Genomic DNA, 19,548 nt, shown 5'->3' with positions numbered 1-19,548 from the left:
ATGTTTTGTAAAGAAAACCATGATTATCAGGCCTCAGGAAAATTTTATGAAGAATTTCTCCCCTCCTACTTTCAATACAGACTACTGCTGATCTTGACCTAGTTTCTGTTTACCTTAAATATATACATATTGATGAATTTAGACCTCATGTCTCTTTTCTACTTAATACCATAAATCTGAGATTTATTTTAGAAAAGATGTTTATTTAACTAAATCCACGTTAGGTAGACAGAGATAATTTGGTGCCCCTGAAATGCCACAGACAAACAATTACAGATAAGCAAAATGGAATACAATCATAAATAGTCCCTCCTTGCTAACAAAAAAGGACATTTTTCTTTTGGAAGGTTTTATTCATCAGGACAAATGTATTTTATAGTCTAATACTAACAATAATTAGATGGGCTGGTGTGATTATGAATGAATTTTTAAAAATAATATGCTTAATATTTTTTATGAAAACATATAAATATATAAAGCTCATTTTTAAAAAGAATGACTACATATGTTGGTATTCATCACGTATTTAAAGTTGGCCTTAAAAATGGTAACTCATAATAAATTATTAAAAATTAGAGATTATTTATTACTATCTTGATAATAGCTTTTAAAGATTTCCCCTCAAAATATAACTTAATGTGTACAATTTTATCTGCTTTTAAATATTGGCTAGACATTCCCCCTGCTTATTTGGGTTTGATTGACAAAAATTGTATATATTTAGGTTGTGCATGATTTCTTTTAAAGGATGCAGTGTGATGATTTAATATACATATTAAAGTATGTTGAGCAGACTTCTTTATTCTTGATCAAGCATGAATGAATTTATCGTCTGACTTCGAATTTAACCTAATTTTAAAAGAGTCATTACACTTTAATGTTTAAATTTGAAACTTTATGGATTATTACAGTTAGAATATCCTGTTTTACTCATCTATATTCTGATAAGATTTTAAACACAGGAATACTTTGTGGTTATATAGCTTATGATGATGTCCTTACTATACCAAATTAGCTATCTCTAGTGAAAACTTCTTTTAGTCAAGATACACACTGGTGCTTCTTTAAAATGAATGAGTTATCTTTGGCCAGCTCATGGCCAAACTCAACTATCTACATCTCCTTTTTTAAGGAAAGGTAATTGAGAAGTGGAAGCTTCCTTTCAGCAACTGGAATATGGATGGCCACATTCTGGCTCTTACCAATCTTGTCAACCATGAAAATAAAATTTGTCTTGATAAAACTGATAATCTTCTCAAGGTCATGGTCCAAGATCCAGCACATTGATAGTTTTCCTTGGTCTTTATTTAAAAAAATTTTTTTTAACATTTATTTATTATTGAGAAACAGAGAGAGACAGAGCATGAGCATGGGAGGGGCAGAGAGAAGGGGAGATACAGAATCTGAAGCAGGCTCCCGGCTCTTAGCTGTCAGCACAGAGCCTGACACTGGGCTCAAACCCATGAGATCATGACCTGAGCCCAAGTCGGACACTTAACCAACTGAGCCACCCAGGCGCCCCTCCTTGGTCTTTAATTTAAAGGACCTCAAAGAATGTCTAAGAAAAATGTTTGACTATCACCTCGCTTAAAAGGAAAGCTAATCTGGTTTTATGAAGTTCCTTTTAATCCTAAATCTTCTTTTTCCCTTCTCCAGATGAATCAGTGCTATCAGCATTCATAGTAATAGTGTTGCTGTTTTTGAAATTATGAGATCATATGAATTCTTGTTTTTCCATGGCATTTCCTTTTGTTGTCAGTAACTTAGAATACAGTGATTAAATAAATGAATTTTTGTACACATAATTATAAATTCTTGTTCAATAAATATTTGTAATAATATGTGCTAGGCTAGGAGCTAGAGATAGAAATGTAAATAGACTACATAGTCCCTTCCGTAAAGAGCTCACATTCTAGGATGATATTTAGATATACTATGTGTACCTGAATATATATGCATGTACAGACCCTTTTTTGTGAAAAACTGCAGCTGACTTTCCCTTGTTGAAAAATCAACACATTGTTTAATTGTTAAAGGTAAAACTGACATTTGAGAATGCATATGCTGTGAAAAAGGAAACAACTCAACCAAAACAGAAAAAGACACAGTCGAACACAAGTGATTTAGTCAAACTTCTGTGGGGAGAAGAGGTTGAAGGGATCCAGCAAAATATCCTAAACACTCCTCATATCGTTATGTATCTCACACTACAGCTTGACTCGGAAACATCAAAGGAAGAGGTGAGTGCCTTCTCAGAAGTGCAAAGGAAAAGAATAAGTCTTTTCCTTTTATAGTCTTCCAGGTGAATAATAAGCACTTTTTTCAGTCATTCTGTGTCTTTATGGTTTTGGTATGTCTCTTACACAATCTTCTAATTGACAAACCTAATGAGTCCATTTATAGATTACTGAAATATTTGAATTTGTTTCTACCATCTTCTTTAAAAATTTCTATTTGAACTACTTTTTCCATAATATTTTTCTTACCTGTTATTGGTTGCTGTAGTCTTTATTTCTATTTTTTTAGTAATTGCTCTTAAAATTTTGTCATATTTATCTTAGCAGACTCTAAAGCAGTACCTTAACTCTTTTTTAAAATAATTCAAGGCCCTTGGTACACCTTAATTCCAATTTCCCCTCTTCACATACATGCTATTTTCCTCAGTATTTTCATGCTATCACTTTTTTAAAAATTCCAGAAATTGGGTGTAATTATACTAGTGTTACTACTATTAATTATTGTGACATTTTATATATTATAAAATATGTAAGTAATACATTATAAAAATGCATATTTTATACATTGTATTCCATACAAATGGACCTTCTTTAAATTTACATAAATGCTTACCACTTTCTTTACTATCTTTCTTATGTCTCTAACTGTCCTTATTTGATCATTTTTCTTCTTCTTAAGACATATATTTTAGGTATTTCTTTTTAGTGAAAGTCTCTTGATGATAAATACTTTTTGTTGTTATTTATCTGATGATGTTGTTTTCACCTCCTCTTGAAAGGTGCTTTATAATTATTACTACATTATGTTAGTCAAAATTGGCCAATCGTTGTAACAACTCTGATGTCTTAGTGGCTTAACATAATAGTTTATTTCTTATTTCAATATAAATGTTCCTGCTCATGTTGCTCGGTGGTCAGAGCCCTTCATCTAGTGGTTCCATGATTTCCAAAGGCTTCAGAGCCGTAGATCATTTTGCATCTAGTTCACCAATGAAAGAAGAGAGAAAGCATTTAATATCTCATGGGACATTTCCGAGTCCTAGCTTAAAAATTATAACATCACTTCTGCCCATGTTCCAGTGTCTAGAACTAGTTATATGGTCTCTCCCAATGCAAGGAAGTAAGAAAATGTAGTTTTTCTGTGTGGCTGAGACGAAGATGAAGTTAACGCATACTATTGCTTATTTCATTCAGGTAGAAAGTTATTTTCTCTACTGGTAGTCTTGTCTTAGTGATTTTATACTTTATTTCTGTAAGTATTTCATGTATATTCTGTGTTCTTCTGTATCTTTTATCTGCCCATTCTACCAACTCTGAGTCCTCTACGTCCTAAGACTTGTGGTGGTTTGCCTTCTTGTGTCCTTGGTGATCACTGACTAAACTTAACTGCTTGATTTTTATCTTTGGGAGTCCTGTGGTTTAAAAGTGGGAATGCTTTTTCCTCCAGAGAGAATTTGCTGCTTCTGCTTCTGCCACTGACCTAGGGTACTTCAGCCTTACTCAAGAATCCGGGTTTAACACAGTGGTGCTAAGTTCAGCTTACCTACCTAGCCACTAGCTCAATACTCAGTGTCCTGACTGACACTATTGTAGACATCATCCTCAAAGCAACCCTGCCTCTGTCCTTGGGCCCACCACTCACCACTCCCAGCTTGCTTTGCAGTTCTGGGAAGGGGCTTGAAAGGGTATGGAGAAGATGTCCTTCTTACATATCTAGCAGTTCAACAAGTTATGTTCGAGCCATAACTCTACTTGTTTTACAGCGTAAGGGTCTCTCAAAGCATCTAGTTTACCATAATGCTTCAAGCACAAGGGAGATCTAAAAAGTTTTTACCTAATTTACATTTCTTTGCTTTTGAAATCCTTGCAGCCTATATTCTCATTGCCAAAGCCATTTTATCCAAGGAGTGTGTTTCCTCATCTTGCTTCTTCTTTTTTTTTTTAATTTTTTTCAAAAGATTTGCTTCTTTGTATATCAAAATTTAGTCAATAATTGAAATGGAAAAGAAACGATTTACTTATGTGTATTTTTTATAATTTTCTGTGTTCTGAAAACAGAAAGACCTAAAGTTAATTATTCTGATTTCTTGCATGTATTACTAGTTAAATGAGAAATTTAACCATTTATTATATAAAAACACACAACAAAATCCTGGGATGGTAACACCCTGAAACTTTCTAGGTCATCCTGGAGTAGAATACTGCTGAGGCCTTTTGTCATCTTTGCCTTTCTTTCCATGGGAAAGTGTGTAGATGTCTCTCAAATGAACAAGTTTCTGTCTGTTGACAGCCCTGTATCAACACTGTAATTAGGAGAGGCTTTTTATTCTTACTGAACAGAGTGGAAGCTGCTGCAAATGCATGCCACTAACAAGTGCCTAAAAAGACAGCTAATTAAACTGGTTAGAAACTGTTGAGTTTGCCAGGTCCTTAACAGTGAGGCTTTCTGGGCTGGTTGCTGCAGAGGTTGGAATAGAGACTTTTTCAAATGACTTTTTTTACTGATATGACTTAGCATACAATAAAATGTCATAGGGTCATTTAGTTTTCATGTGAGTTACATAGTTAATAACTTGTATTCTCCAAGTTATAAGAGTTGAAAATTTCAAAAACTTAATCAAAGAGTATATGGTTATTTGTTTAAAGTGGTGTTTGGTATTTGACCAAATGCAATAAGTGTATTTACTAGTCAAAGTTTAACTTTACTAAGTAAGCATAACAGAAGAGCTTAACTGATGTTTGGCTTAATTTTTAAAGATAGGATTTTTGTAACTGTTTTACAGTAGAAATATTGCAAGAAAATTTGAGGGTTAGGCAGAGTGTATTTGGCCAACATATTCTATAGCAATTTGCATATATTGAATGTGCTTAATAAGTATAAAAAAAGGTGTGTCCAGTTTATTAATTATTTGTATTTGTCATGATGTAAAAGTTGCCAAGACATAGACTCTAAGTCACATAATTATTTCTTGTAACGAGAGATCAAAGTAAGATGTAGAACACTCTTTAGAGAGAGAATCAAGGAAAAGATCCAAGTTAGGAGTTTGGCTTTTCAATAGTGACTGTATTAATATTTACAGATATTAAATATTAAATAGCATAACTGGGAGCTACTTTGAATTCTCTAGGATTACATATAGAAATTTTTATTTTGCCTGCTTTTCATTTAACCTGTGAGGAAAATAGCATGTTGTTTTAACAACAAAAAAGTGAGGTACAGAATGATTCATTCCTTTGTGTAAAAGGTCTAGCACAATGCCTATCCTGATTTTGAAATTTATTTTATTTTATAAAAACTGTTTCTTGGGAACATGCTTTTCTTGAAAACAAAAAAATATATATTAAGCATTTTGTGAATTATCTTCTAGATCTAGTTTTTTCCATAATTTAAAATGTGCTTTCTTTTAAAGTTTAATTTGTGGTGGGCAAACCCTTTTACATTTAAGACAGATAAGATATTATAATATCATAATACTGCTTTCTCTCTACTTGCACTACTTTCATTTTGTAGTCTTACTTTGTAAATTTAATTGTAGTACCATCTTATGTTTGAATAAGGATTTAATGATTTCACCAAAGATGATGATTATCTTTTAAATGTCTGTAATGAAAGTAATTAAAATTAAAGACTCTTACAAGTTACATGTGGTATCCATACAGATACACTACCACAGGAGATCAGAAAATTTGAGTAATTAAATATAACAAAATATTATTATTAGAATTTATTGTAAAGGAGATTAAAGTTTAAAACATTGAAATTAATTGTAATTATTCTAACTAATCAGTGTCCTACTCAGTATATATTTTGGTATTATGACCAATTTTGACAGTTTGTAACTGACTTCCAAATGTAGTGTTTTAAATACTAGGTAATGTGTTAAAATTCCAGACATACTTCCTTTCTTGTGTTTGTTTGAATGAAACTTCCCCTGAAGCTGAAAGGATTCATTTTTTTGTTCTTTTCTTAATAGTACAAAGCCTGAAGTTTCCATGACAAAAGTAATGGTTGGAAAATTTGGGGTGGGGGGGGGGGGGTTGATCACTTCTCTTTCTTTTCATTTAACAGCAGGAAATTCTTTATCATTATCCAGTTTCTGATGCATCTCAGAAACTGAAAAGTGTGAGAGGGATATTTCTCACACTCTGTGACATGTTGGAAAATGTAACTGGGACACAAGTTACTAGGTAAGAATTGATTTTTATTTAGCTTTTATTCTATTTCTTGCAAGTTCTGTACCTTGGTTCTGACAAAATACTAAGACAAGTACTTATTATACAAATATATTTGTATTTATAATGTAGATATCTATATAGCAGATATGATGTCTGCAGATATTTTGTTTCTTACCTAACATTTCTACCGGTCACCTATAAAGTGTAAGTTCTCAATACAGCTGTAGATCTGGGTGTTTGGCATACTTTAAATAACAAATTTGGACTAATGACATATATTGTAACATTTATTCATGAAGGTGGTATTTCTTAAGCATGACATTATGTTGAGTCTGGGCTCTTTCATGTTTTTGTCTTGATTATTAATTTGCTAGGCAATACTCCTGTGGTTGGTAAGAATGACTGAACACTGCATTTTTCATGTAGTTCAAAATAGTCTGTTCTACAACAATGACAGAAAAAAACACAATACACATACACTTTAAGAAGAGGAACCAGAATGTTCCTTGTATCATCTGTGCAAGTTAACTTGATGAATAAACAAGACTGATGTGAAATAATTTTTTGAAAAATAAAATATACCATATACTCAGTTATAGAGCCACACATCCCATTCAAAGTCGACTTAGTAAGCCCTGACTTTGAAATGCCACAGTTAACTTATGGGAGGAGGATGCTCAAAACTTGGTTGAGTTTTGTTTTTTGTTTTTTTAATAAAATAAATCTAGGGATTACAAACCATTTTTCTTTCTTAATATTTCAAAAGTTTTAGAAATATAAAGTTGGATTTTCTAAGGCTTTAATTTTTCCCATCTTTTGGTAAAAATGACACCTCTAAGATTCTAAGAGATAAGATCTGCAAGACAATAGCAAGAAGAATTTCCTTGTTTTCTAAATAAAAGTCATGTTTAATTCTGGGACTCATTTTCCAGACACTAGTAACTGAGACTATATTTAATATATAAATTTGCATTCAAAAACACGTGTTGAGTAAAATCATATGGTATTTGTCTTTCTCTGACTTATTTCACTTATCATAATACTCTAGCTCCATATATGTCATTGCAAATGGCAAGATTTCTTTTTTTTTATGGCTGAGTAATATTCCATTGTGTATATATATATACCACCTCTTCTTTATCCATTCATCAGTCAGTGGACATTTAGGCTCTTTCCATAATTTAGTTGTTGTAGATAATGTTGCTATAAACATTGAGGTGTATATATCCCTTTGAATTAGTGTTTTAGTAATCTTTGGGAAAATACTTAGTGCACTTGCTAGATGGTAGGGTAGTTCTATTTTTAACTTTTTGAGGAACTTTCCTATTGTTTTCCAGAGCATCTGCACCAGTTTGCATTACCCCCAACAATGCAAGAGGGTTCCCTTTTCTCTGCCAGCACCTATTGTGTCTTGTACTGTTGGTTTTAGCCATTCTGATAGGTATGAGGTCATACCTCATTATAGTATTGATTTGCATTTCCCTGGTAATGAATGATGTTGAACATCTTTTCATGTGTCTGTTGGCCATCTGTATGTCTTCTTTGGAAAAATGTCTATTCATGTCTTCTGCCCATTTTTTTAGTTGGATTATTTGTTTTTTGGGCGTTGAGTTTTATAAGTTCTTTATGTATTTTGGATACTAACCCTTTATCAGATACGTAATTTGCAAATATCTCCTCCCATTCCATAGATTGCCTTTTAGTTTTGTTGACTGTTTCCTTCACTGTGCAGAAGCTTATTTTGATGATGTCCCAGTGTTTATTTTTGCTTTTGTTTTCGTTGCCTTAGGAGACATATCTAGAAGTAAGTTGCTACAGCCAATGTCAAAGAAGTTACTGCCTGTGTTCTCCTTTAGGATTTTAATGGTTTCCTGTCTCACATTTAGATCTTTCGTCCATTTTGAGTTTATTTTTGTGTATGGTGTAAGAAAGTGGTCCAGTTTCATTCTTCTCCATGTTGCTGTCCAGTTTCCCCAACACCATTTGTTGAAGAAACAGTCTTTTTTCCCATTGGATATTCTTTTTTTCCTCTTTGTTGGAGATTAATTGACCATATAGGTATGGGTTTGTTTCTGGGTTTTCTATTCTGTGCCATTGATCTATGTGTCTGTTTTTATGCCTATACCAAACTGTCTTGATCACTACAGCTTTGTAATAAAACTTAAAGTCTAGAATTGTGATGTCTCTAGCTTTGCTTTTCTTTTTCAAGATTACTTTGGGGGTGCCTGGGTGGCTCAGTCTGTTAAGCGTCCGACTTCGGCTCAGGTCATGATCTCACGGTCCATGAGTTTGAGCCCTGTGTTGGGGTCTGTGCTGACAGCTCAGCAAGACCTTGTCTTGTTCCTGACCATAGAGGCAAATCTCTCAGTTTTTCCCCACTGAGGATGATATTAACTGCAGGTTTCTCATATAAGGCCTTTATTATGTTGAGATATGTTCTCTATAAACCTGCTTTGCTGAGGATTTTTATCACGAGTGAATGTTGTACTTTGTCAAATGCTTTTTCCTCCTCTATTGAAATGATATTTTTTAATTTTTATTAATGTGGTGTGTCACGTTGATTGATTTGCAAATATTGAACCTCCCTTGCAACTCAGGAATAAATTCCACTTGATTGTGGTGAATGATTTTTTTGTAATGTTTGTTTAGTTTTGAGAGAGAGAGAGAGAGAGAGAGAGAAAGAAAGGGGGGAGGGGCAGAGAGAGAGAGGGACAGACAGACGCTGACATCAGTGAGCCCAATGTGGTGCTTGAACCAATGAACTGGGAGATCATGATCTGAGCCAAAGTCAGACACTCAACCAACTGAGTTGAGGCAACTCGGGTGCCCCATGAATGATTTTTTTTAATGTGTTGTTGGATTCAGTTTGCTAGTAGTTTATTGAGAATTTTTGCATACATGTTCATCAGAGATATTGGCCTAATGTTCTCTTTTTTAGTGGAGTCTTTATCTTTGCAACGACACAGATGGAGCTAGAGAGTATTATGCTAAGCTAAATAAGTCAGAGAAAGACAAATACCAAACGATTTCACTCATATTTGGAATTTAAGAAACAAAACAAGTTAGCAAAGAGAAAATAAAATGAGAGAGCTAGGCAAATTAAGAAACAGACTTTTAACTATAGAGAACAAACTGCTGGTTACCAGGTGGGAAGTTGGTGGGAGGATAGGTAAAATAGATGATCGGTATTAAGGAATGCACTTGCTGTGATGAGCGCTGGGTGATGTATGGAAGTGTTGAATCACTGTATTATACACCTGAAACTAATATTACACTGTATGTTTAATTGGAATTTAAAGGATTTTTAAAATTTATTTTATGTCTTTATAAATAGTTATTTAATTTTGAGAGAGACACAAAGCACAAGTGGAGGAGGGGCAGAGAGAGAGGGAGAGAGAGAATCCCAGCAGGCTCTGTGCTGTCAGTGAAGAACCTGACACATTGCTCGATCCCACGATCGACGAACAATGAGATCATGACCTGAGCTGAATCAAGAGGTGGACACTTAACCATCGAACCACCCAGGAGCCCCAACTAACTGGAATTTAAATAAAACTTAACAAAAATTTAAAAAATATAATGATAGTAATGCCTGAAGACGATGTTAAAAAGATTGAAAAATATAATGTCTAGCAAATAGTATGCACTTGATTATAATAAAAAATAATAACAATAACAAATAATATGTATTAAACATTAGAGAAAATAATTAAAATAATGATATGAAAAAATATGTTGCAGGCCTCCTTTTATTTTTTATTTTTACTTTTTAAATGTTTCTTTATTTTTTTGAGAGAGAGAGAAAGAGGATGCCCATAGGGAGGGGCAGAAAGAGAGAGGGAGAGAGAGAATCCCAAGCAGGCTCCATGTTCAGCATGGCGCCCAGCACAGGGCTCAATTTCACGACCATGAGATCACAACCTGAGCCGACATCAAGAGTCAGTTGCTTAACTGACTGAGTCACCCAGGTGCCCTCCTTTTATTTTTTTTAAACAGCTTTATTGAGACATCATTCATTTATCATACAATTTGCCCATTTAAAGCGTACAATTCGGCAACCATCACCACAGTCAATTTTAGAATATTTTCATGATACCCAAATAAAAACCTATACTGGACATTTCATGTGAATGAAATCATAATACATGCTTATTTATGACTGGCTTCTTAGGATAATGTTTTCAAAGTTCAGGCCTCCTTTTTAATCTTATTGGAAAGAAATTTTGTTTTAAGTTTCTCCATGTGGATTTGATTTTTTCTTTTTACTCTAAAGGATAGATGTTATTTTACTTGATGTTTAGATCTTGTTATTAATGATAAGATATGGATTAAACATGTGGAAAACAGTAAATGTAGGTAGAAAAACTTTTTTGTAAAACAGTAAATATGAAAATGATTATTATTTCAGGGATTCCTTAGCAACACGTACGTCTTGTATACACAGTTTTAAAACTATAGTGATATTAATGTCTGAGTATAAAAAGAATCTACTATTTGTCAAAAAGCACATATATTTTTAAACTTTATTAAGGCAAAAGTAATATTTCTTTTGAAAAAAAATCTATTTAGCAATTCATGTTTAAAATCCCACACACTTGTCTCTATTGTAGTATAGAATATACATTATATTCCAAGGACTCAACCAATGAAAACTGATGTGTGTATTCTCACTTAAAGAAAAAAAAAACACTAAAGAAAAAAAAAGGAAGGGGTACACCTGGGCGACTTAGTTAAGTATCTGACTCTTGATTTTGGCTAAGGTCATAACCTCATTGTTCGTGAGATCAAACCCCCCATCGGGCTCTGTGCTGACAGCGCGGAGCCTGCTTGAGATTCTCTTTCTCCCTCTCTCTCTCTCTCTGCCCCTTCCCTGCTTGCACACATGCACATGCTCTCTCCCTCTCAAAAATCAATAAACTTTAAAGCAAAAACAAACACTGAATATATTTTCTTCACACCATCTACCCGCATTACAAGAAGGATCATACTCTGTTTTCATAGGTCTTTATTATATCTCCTTTTAGAACACATTTAATATGTTTTCCAACTTGATTGAAGTAGAGTAAATTGCATATATGTAAAATATACAATTTGATCAGTTTTGACAGAGGTGTATGACCCTGAGACCATTACCACAATGAATATATACATTATCCCAAAAGTTTCCTTGAGTACATGTTTAAATCTGACTTATATTTTGGTTCTTTGTTTAAGTACATGTGCCCCATATTGAATTATCACTTGTGAGCTGGAACCATGTTGTCCTTTCTTTGTAATTTCTCTTAATAAATAGAAATTTCTCTTAATAAATTCTCTTAATAAATAGGCAATCAGAAAAGATTTGTTAAATTAGCACAGTCATGGAAGCTTTCTTTTGGGAAAAAAATAGTGTATAGTCACTTAATTTAGCAAAAGAATTTCAATACCTTTTACTGTAATATGACTACTTTTGTTTGACCTGGAGCTTTTTATAGGTATTTAAAAGAATATTTCAGAATACATTATTGTTGTTATACAATTCCTTGCCTTTTCTGTGTGACAGATAAATGCCAAGAAACTTGCTTATTAAGCATGCGGTTCTTAAATCATACCATGTGTAATCTTTTATGAGTGACTGTTTATAATTTTATGACATTTAAAGATATTCTGACTTTATTTTCACTCTATTTTTTCTTAGCTCATCCCTTCTTTTAAATGGGAAACAAATCCATGTGGCTTATTGGAAAGAATCTGACAAGTTGTTGTTAATTGGCCTGCCTGCTGAAGAGTAAGTTGAGATCTTTGTTTACCTTAAAATCTTTTCTAATATATTGCTAACAAAATCTGTTTCGTTAAAAGTATGACATTTTTGTCAAAAGGCAAACTCCTTTAAACAGTCTTATGTTGGGACACCTAGGTGGCTCAGTCTGGTTAAACCTCCAACTTCAGCTCAGGTCATGATCTCATGGTTGGTGGGTTTGAGTCCTGCATCGGGCTCTGTGCTGTCAGCTCAGAGCCTAGAACCTGCTTCAGATTCTGTGTCTCCCTCTCTCTCAGACCCTCCCCTGCTTGTGCTCTGTCTCTCTCTCTCTCTCTCAAAAATGAATAAACATTGGGGCGCCTGGGTGGCTCAGTCGGTTAAGCGTCTGACTTCGGCTCAGGTCATGATCTCACAGTTTGTGAGTTCGAGCCCCGCATTGGGCTCTGTGCTGACAGCTCGGAGCCTGGAGCCTGCTTAGATTCTGTGTCTCCCTCTCTCTCTGACCCTCCCCCCGTTCATGCTCTGTCTCTGTCTCAAAAATAAATAAAAATTAAAAAAAAAAATGAATAAACATTAAAAAAATTTTTAATAAAAAAATAGTCTTATGTTTTAAATATCTGTTCCACCCGTGCAATTGCTACCTATGTTAATTTGATATTAAAAATATAAAAAGCGCTGGGAACACCCAGCTAGACCAATTAGTAAGAAGAAGGACTTTCAACACACTTTCTTATGAGATGTGGCCAGTGTGAAGGTGGCTGAGAGATGACCTTCTCTGCTCAAACTTTTGACAAGATCGTGGTTTGGATTTTGTGTATTCAGTTTTTTACTGTTGGAGATTTTGGAAAATTAAAAGTCAAGGAAAAAGGTGTTTGGCCCTGATGTTGAGCACCTTTGACAAAATATAGTTGACCCTTAAACAACGTGGATTTGAATTGTGCTGATCCACTTATATGTGGGTTGTTTTCAATAAATACATTAGAAGGTTTTTTGGAGATTTGTGACAGTATGAAAAAGCTCACAGATGAACTACATAGTCTAGAAATATTGAAAATTTTGAGAAAAAGTTACATGTGTCATGAATGCATAAAATATGTGTAGATACAGTCTGTTTTATCATTTACTACCATAAAATATACACAGATCTATTATTAAAAGTTAAAATTTATCGAAACTTAAACAAATACTTACATGGAGCTATTCGCAATTGAGAGAAGTGTAAACAAATGTAAAGATGCAGTATTAAATCATAACTGCATAAAATTAACCATAGCACATATTGTACTACTGGAATAATCTTATTGCTATCTCCTATTGCTGCTGTTGCAGTGACCTCAAGTGTTATCTACTTACAACCCCCCGTGACGTTAATCATCTCTGTGTGAGCAGTTTGTCTTTCCAGTAGATTGCAGTAAAAAGTGATTTCTTGCAGTTCTTGCATATTTTTCTTCGTGCAATAGTGTAAACCTTGAATAACACCGGGGGACCCATATGAAGTGCCACTAGTAATGCTGGAAATGCTCCCAAGAAGCAGACAAAAGTTAGGACATTACAAGAAAAAGTTAAATTGCTTGATATGTACTATAGATTGAGATCTGCAGCTGCAATTGGCCACCATTTCAACATAAATAAATCCTGCATGAGGGCCATTGTAAAAAAGGAAAGGAAATTCCTGAAGCCATCACTACAGTTAGGCCAGCAGGTGCAAAAACATTGCACTTTTTGTGAAAGATCTTTTTATCTCGTATTGAAAAAGCAATTTTTATGTAGGTGCAGGATTGCTAGAAGGAAGGCATACCTATAGACTAATATGATTTAAGAAAAAGCGGTCATGATATGACAACTTAAGGCAAAGGGAAGGTTAAGGATCTAAAGCAGGAGAATTTAATGCCAGCACAAAGGATGGTCTGACAATTTTAGAAGCAGGTTTAGCTTTAAAAATGTCAAGATATCAGGAGAAGCAGATTCTGTTAAGAGACTGCAGATGACTTCCCAGATGTCATTAAAAAAATCAGTGAGGAGGAAGGATATCTGCCTCAAGGTTTTTTGTTTTTTGTTTTTTAATATTTATTTATTTTTGAGAGAGTACAAGTGGGAGAGGGGCAGAGAGAGGGGGACAGAGAATCCGAAGCGGGTCCTGCAATGACATCAGCAAGCCCAGTGTGGGGCTTGAACTCATGAACCCCAAGATCGTGACCTGAGCTGAAGTCAGATGCTCAACCAACTGAGCCATACAGGTGCGCCTCAAGGTTAATACAGACAAAAGTGCCCTATTCTGGGAGAAAGAAAAATGTTGCATAGGACATTAGTTAAGAAGAAAAGTGAGCACCAGAATTTAAGGTGGGAAGGAATAGGCTAACTCTGTTTTGTGAAGACACAGTCAGGTTTATGATTAGGACTGCCCTTATGTATAAAGCTGCTAAGCCCTAAACCTTGAAGGGAAAAGATAAACACCAGTTGCCAGTCTTTTGGTTGTACAACAAGAAGGCCTGGGCAATGAGAATCTTTTTTCTGGACTGGTTCTGTTGATGCTTTGTCCCTGAAGTCAGGAAGTACTTCACCAGTAAGGGACTGCCTTTGAAAGTTCTTTTGATATTGGACAATGCCCCTGGCCACCCAGAACCCCATGAGTTCAGTACCAAAGATGTCAGTCTACTTGCCCCCAAACAAAACATCTCCAATTTAACCTCTAGATCAAGGGGTCACAAGGGCCTTTAGACATCATTACACATGGTACTCTATGGAAAGAATTGTCAATGCCGTGGAGGGGGACCCCAACAGAACATCATGAAAGTCTGGAAGGACTACACCACTGAAGATGCCATTGTTGTTATAGAAAAAGCCACAAAAGTCATCAGTCCTGAAACAATAAATTCTTGCTGGAGAAAATTGTGTCCAGATGTTGTGCATGACTTCACAAGATTTATGACAGAGCCAATTAGGGAAATCATGAAAGAGATTGTGGATCTGGCAAAAAGGTGGCAGGGCAGGGAAGTGAAGGGTTTCAATATAAAGATCTTACAAAATTTCAAGAGCTAATAGACACCACACCTGAGGAATGAACAGAAGATGACTTAATGGAGATGTGCCATCTCCACACATGGCCACATCCAGTGCCAGCAAACAAATTGACACTAGATAATCCGGCCGTAACGTTCTAATTATCCAGAACTGCTTTTGACCTCTTTTATGACACAAACCCTTCTATGATATGGGCACTAATAATAAAGCAAATGGTGGAAGAAGTTTTGATAACATATATGAATATTTTTAGAGAAACAAAAAAGCAGAAAAGTCAGAAAGAAATTACGATATATTTCTGTAAAGTTACACCAAGTGTGCCTGCCTCTCCTGCCTCCCCTTGCACCTCCACATCTGCTTATGCCACTCCTGAGACAGCAAGACCAACCCCTCCTCTTTCTCCTCCTTCTCCACCTATTCAATATGAAGATGAGGAGGATGAAGATCTTTATGATGATCCACTTCCACTTAATGAATAGTAGATAATCATTATGCCATACAGTTAATAAACTTATCTGTTGTGCATTTGTGTGTCTTCGTGCAAATCAATATTTGCGAAAATCTAATAATTGTACAGCAAGAACTGTGTCATCATCATCGTTGTATAAGTATTCATCTTGTAGAATATCGCGTGCAAGATTTCTGTGGAAGGGAATAGTCTATCCTTATAGAGGCATAAGATGATTGATATTTAATATAAAATTAATAATGTGTTAGTTTTCTTACTGCTTTATAACTTTGCCTTTTGCTTTTCTGCAGCAGTGTTTCCAGTATTGGGTTATGAATATAATACAGTGTGCCCTAAAAAATTTTTAATGATTTACTCTCTAGTCTATAGGCTAGGCTACCATGAAGTAATACTATCAATTATACTAGGCTACCATAAAGAAATCATATTGCTCTTTCTTCATTATCAACACATAAGTTGTCTGTAAATAAATATGAATTTCTTTTTAACATCTTTTCATTTTGGGTGTCTAGTGTTAGTAATATGTGTAAATCTACAGTGTTTTGTATCGTATAAGACAGTATTGATGTAGGTACTGACAGATGATTCATCTTGTAAACAGATGATACAAACTTATGGTATCAATTTCTCTTCTTATGATTTTCTTAATAACATTTTCTTTCCTCTAGCTTGCTTTTTGTAAGAATACAGTATATAATACATACAAGATATGTGTTAATTAACTGTTATCATAAGGCTTCCAGTCAACAGTAGGCTATTATTATTTAAGTTTTGGGGAAGTTAAAATTTATACTTGGATTTTCAGTTGCCTGGGGTGTAGGGACTCCTAACCCTTGCATTGTTCAAAGGTCAACTGTAATGAATATTTAACTTTAAAGTGACTTCTCTAATGGTATGTTTTATATTATTATTTTCACCTTCTTAACTTTTAATTTTAATGTATATATTATTTTTATAGTTGGAGATAAGAGCTGGATTGATGTTTATGAGTAGAATGTGAACCCAGGGACTACTTTAGGTATTTTACATTCATTAATCTCATTTAATCTTCAAAATCAGCTCCAGATGTACGTCATGATCTCTGGCCCCATTTTATAAATGAGGAAAGTAAAACCAAGAGAAGATTAAATAACTTGCTGAAGATCACAAAACTAACAAGAAGCAGAATTGGAAATTGAAGGAGAGTCTTTCTGAATTATTTCTGAAACTACATTGCTTCCCTAATGTCATAAGACATTAAAAGCTGGGGGGGGGGGATGGGGTAGGAACATGGAGAACTGCCCCCAAGGAGAGGTTTTTAATTATTGTTAGACTAGTCTTATGTCCCTGTTCAATGATTTTTTAAAACTTGTAATTTAGATTCTTCCCTGCTTTAAAAAAAAAAAATGGACAACTTCTATTAAACTATTAACACATTTTAGTTTTAACCTTTTGGTGCATAGAACTATCATATATTATCTACCAAATAGTAATCAAATATCAAAATAAATACTATATTATGTGACTGACACAACGTTAGAGAATACCAGTTTAGATAACTTTTCTTTTGGTGTTGCCTTATGCTTCCCAAGGAAGAAAAAAGTAGACCTCAAAAAAATGCATCATACAGCTACTCTAGACATGAATATGACTATTTTCTATTATTGATGATTTTGTTAACAAGATTTCTTTCATTATATAACAGTGTATTAGTTATCTATTCCTAGGTAACAAATTACACCAAAATTAAGGGACTTAAAACAGCAGACATTTATTATCTCATAGGTGTCTTTGTGAGTCAGGAATTCATGAACGACTTAGCTGGGTAGTTCTGACTCAGGATCTGTCTTGAGGTTGCAGTCAAAATGTTGTCCAGGGATACAGTTATTTGAAGGCTTAACTGAAGCTAGAGCATCTGCTTCCAAGATGGCTTACACACATAGCCATTGTTGAGAGACCTTAGTTCCTTGCCAAATGGGTCTCTCCTGTAGAGCTGTTGGAATGTCCTCACATGTCAGCTGGCTTCTCCCAAAGCAAGTTATGGAGAAATAGATTTCTCCAAAACAGAGAAAGAGGGGAAGCTGACTTAGTCTTATAAATGATGCAGTCATTTCCACTATATACTATTTGTTAGGAGTAAGTTGCTAAGTCCAGCCCACACTCAAGGGAAGGGCAATTAAGCTCTACCTCTAGAGAGGAAGAGTAGTGAACAATCTGTTGACATGTTTTCATACCACAAACAAGAACTCCAAAGGAGACTATCGTGAAAAATTATCCAAATGATTGTGCTTTAAAGATGTCTAATTTTGGACAAAAGGTTATATGATCTGTCATGAATGTATGGTTCAAAAATTTTTTTAATTTCATTTATTTCTGTTCTAATCTTTATTTTTTTTTTCCTTCTATTGACTTCGGGCTTTGTTCTTCTTTTTCTAGTTCCTTTAGGATGTAAGGTTAGGTTGTTTATTTGATACTTTTTAGTTATCAAAGTAGGCCTGTATTGCTATAAATTTCCCTCCTAGAACAGCCTTTGCTGCATCCCCAAGATTTTGACCATTGTGTTTTCATTTTCATTTGTCTCCATGTATTTCCTGTGTGTTTCAAAATGTTTAACTTGAAGGATAATGGTGCTGTGACATATACTACATGGTGACTCCCTTAACCAGCTAATTTGTATTTTTCTGACTCAAAAGAGACTATGATGAACCCTGCTAGAATACTGCCTTATGTCAATGGGTCGGATTATGAAAAAACTGAATTGTTTTGAAAGTATGGGTTTACAAGAATTGGAGAACACTCATTATAAATTACTTTAGGATAAAATAATTATGCTTAGACTTTTATAGTGGCCCAAACAGCAAAAGAAAGAAAACAGAAAATACAATGGTAAGCTGAAGGTAGTGTAGACAGACACAGGGAAAAGGAAGGCCCTGCTAAGGAACTGAGCAGAGGCTGCTCAGCCACATTCTGATGTTATCAGCCAAATTAATTATGCAGATAAAGACAGTTTCCAGGCAAGATTTTACCCTGAAGCCAAAAAAAAAAAAAAAAAAAAAAAAAAAAAAAAGGCTGTCCCAGCTGGGCTGAGCTCTGAATTAAGGTTGTGCTGCATAGGGGATGCTCTAGCCAATTTCCCAGTCTTTATTACTGGGTGATGGGGATAGAAAGTATCTACCCTAAATATTAGTCATTCCTTTCCTGGGGAACTTGGTTTGATAAATTAGAATGAATTTGAAGATCCCCTTTATTCTACTCTGTACCAGATTCTTTTCCTCATCCCATCTTGTTTCACATAGCCATGCAAGATAGGAATTATTATTCTACTTTGTTCAAACTGACAAATAGAGTATGAGAGATCATGCACAAGCACCTCCTCAGTGTCAATTAATAGGTCTTTGTATCTCTAACACTGTGCATGTGGTTTGTAATGGAAGTGGCAGGCCTGGGATTTTTCTCTCATTTGTCTTAAATGCCAGTCTATGCATTTCCTTCTTTTTTTTTTTTTTTTTTTTTTAATTTTTTTTTCAACGTTTATTTATTTTTTTTGGGGACAGAGAGAGACAGAGCATGAACAGGGGAGGGGCAGAGAGAGAGGGAGACACAGAATCGGAAACAGGCTCCAGGCTCTGAGCCATCAGCCCAGAGCCCGACGCGGGGCTCGAACTCACGGACCGCAAGATAGTGACCTGGCTGAAGTCAGACGCTTAACCGACTGCGCCACCCAGGCGCCCCTGCATTTCCTTCTTTGCCACTATGCCTTTTACGAGCAAAATGAGAAAAGTGCCACCCCACAGAAGATCAGGTCAGGTGTATAATCGAGGAACATGTGTTTTCAGAGGGGAGATCATCTTCCTGTGATGGCTGCAGTGAATAGTGGGGACCCAACCAGGAAGTCATTGTGAGGTAGTAGAGAGAGTAACTTTAGA

The 19,548-nt window shown here is 34.8% G+C and overlaps 1 protein-coding gene across 1 annotated transcript in view; it reads left to right on the top strand.

The window, feature by feature from the left end:
* The window catches only part of INTU (inturned planar cell polarity protein), a 90,725-nt gene that overhangs the window by 32,807 nt on the left and 38,370 nt on the right, over positions 1–19,548 (top strand). The window contains exons 4-6 of the mRNA XM_045468058.1: positions 2,037–2,240; positions 6,307–6,425; positions 12,091–12,180. Coding sequence (XP_045324014.1) covers positions 2,037–2,240; positions 6,307–6,425; positions 12,091–12,180 — 413 coding nt within the window. The remainder of the gene's footprint in view (positions 1–2,036; positions 2,241–6,306; positions 6,426–12,090; positions 12,181–19,548) is intronic.

The sequence above is a fragment of the Leopardus geoffroyi genome, chromosome B1 (genome assembly GCF_018350155.1).
Source record: "Leopardus geoffroyi isolate Oge1 chromosome B1, O.geoffroyi_Oge1_pat1.0, whole genome shotgun sequence".
NCBI classification, from domain to species: Eukaryota; Metazoa; Chordata; class Mammalia; order Carnivora; family Felidae; genus Leopardus; species Leopardus geoffroyi.
Note: the sequence above shows the minus strand (reverse complement) of the source record. Positions and strands in the feature narration are given on the sequence as shown.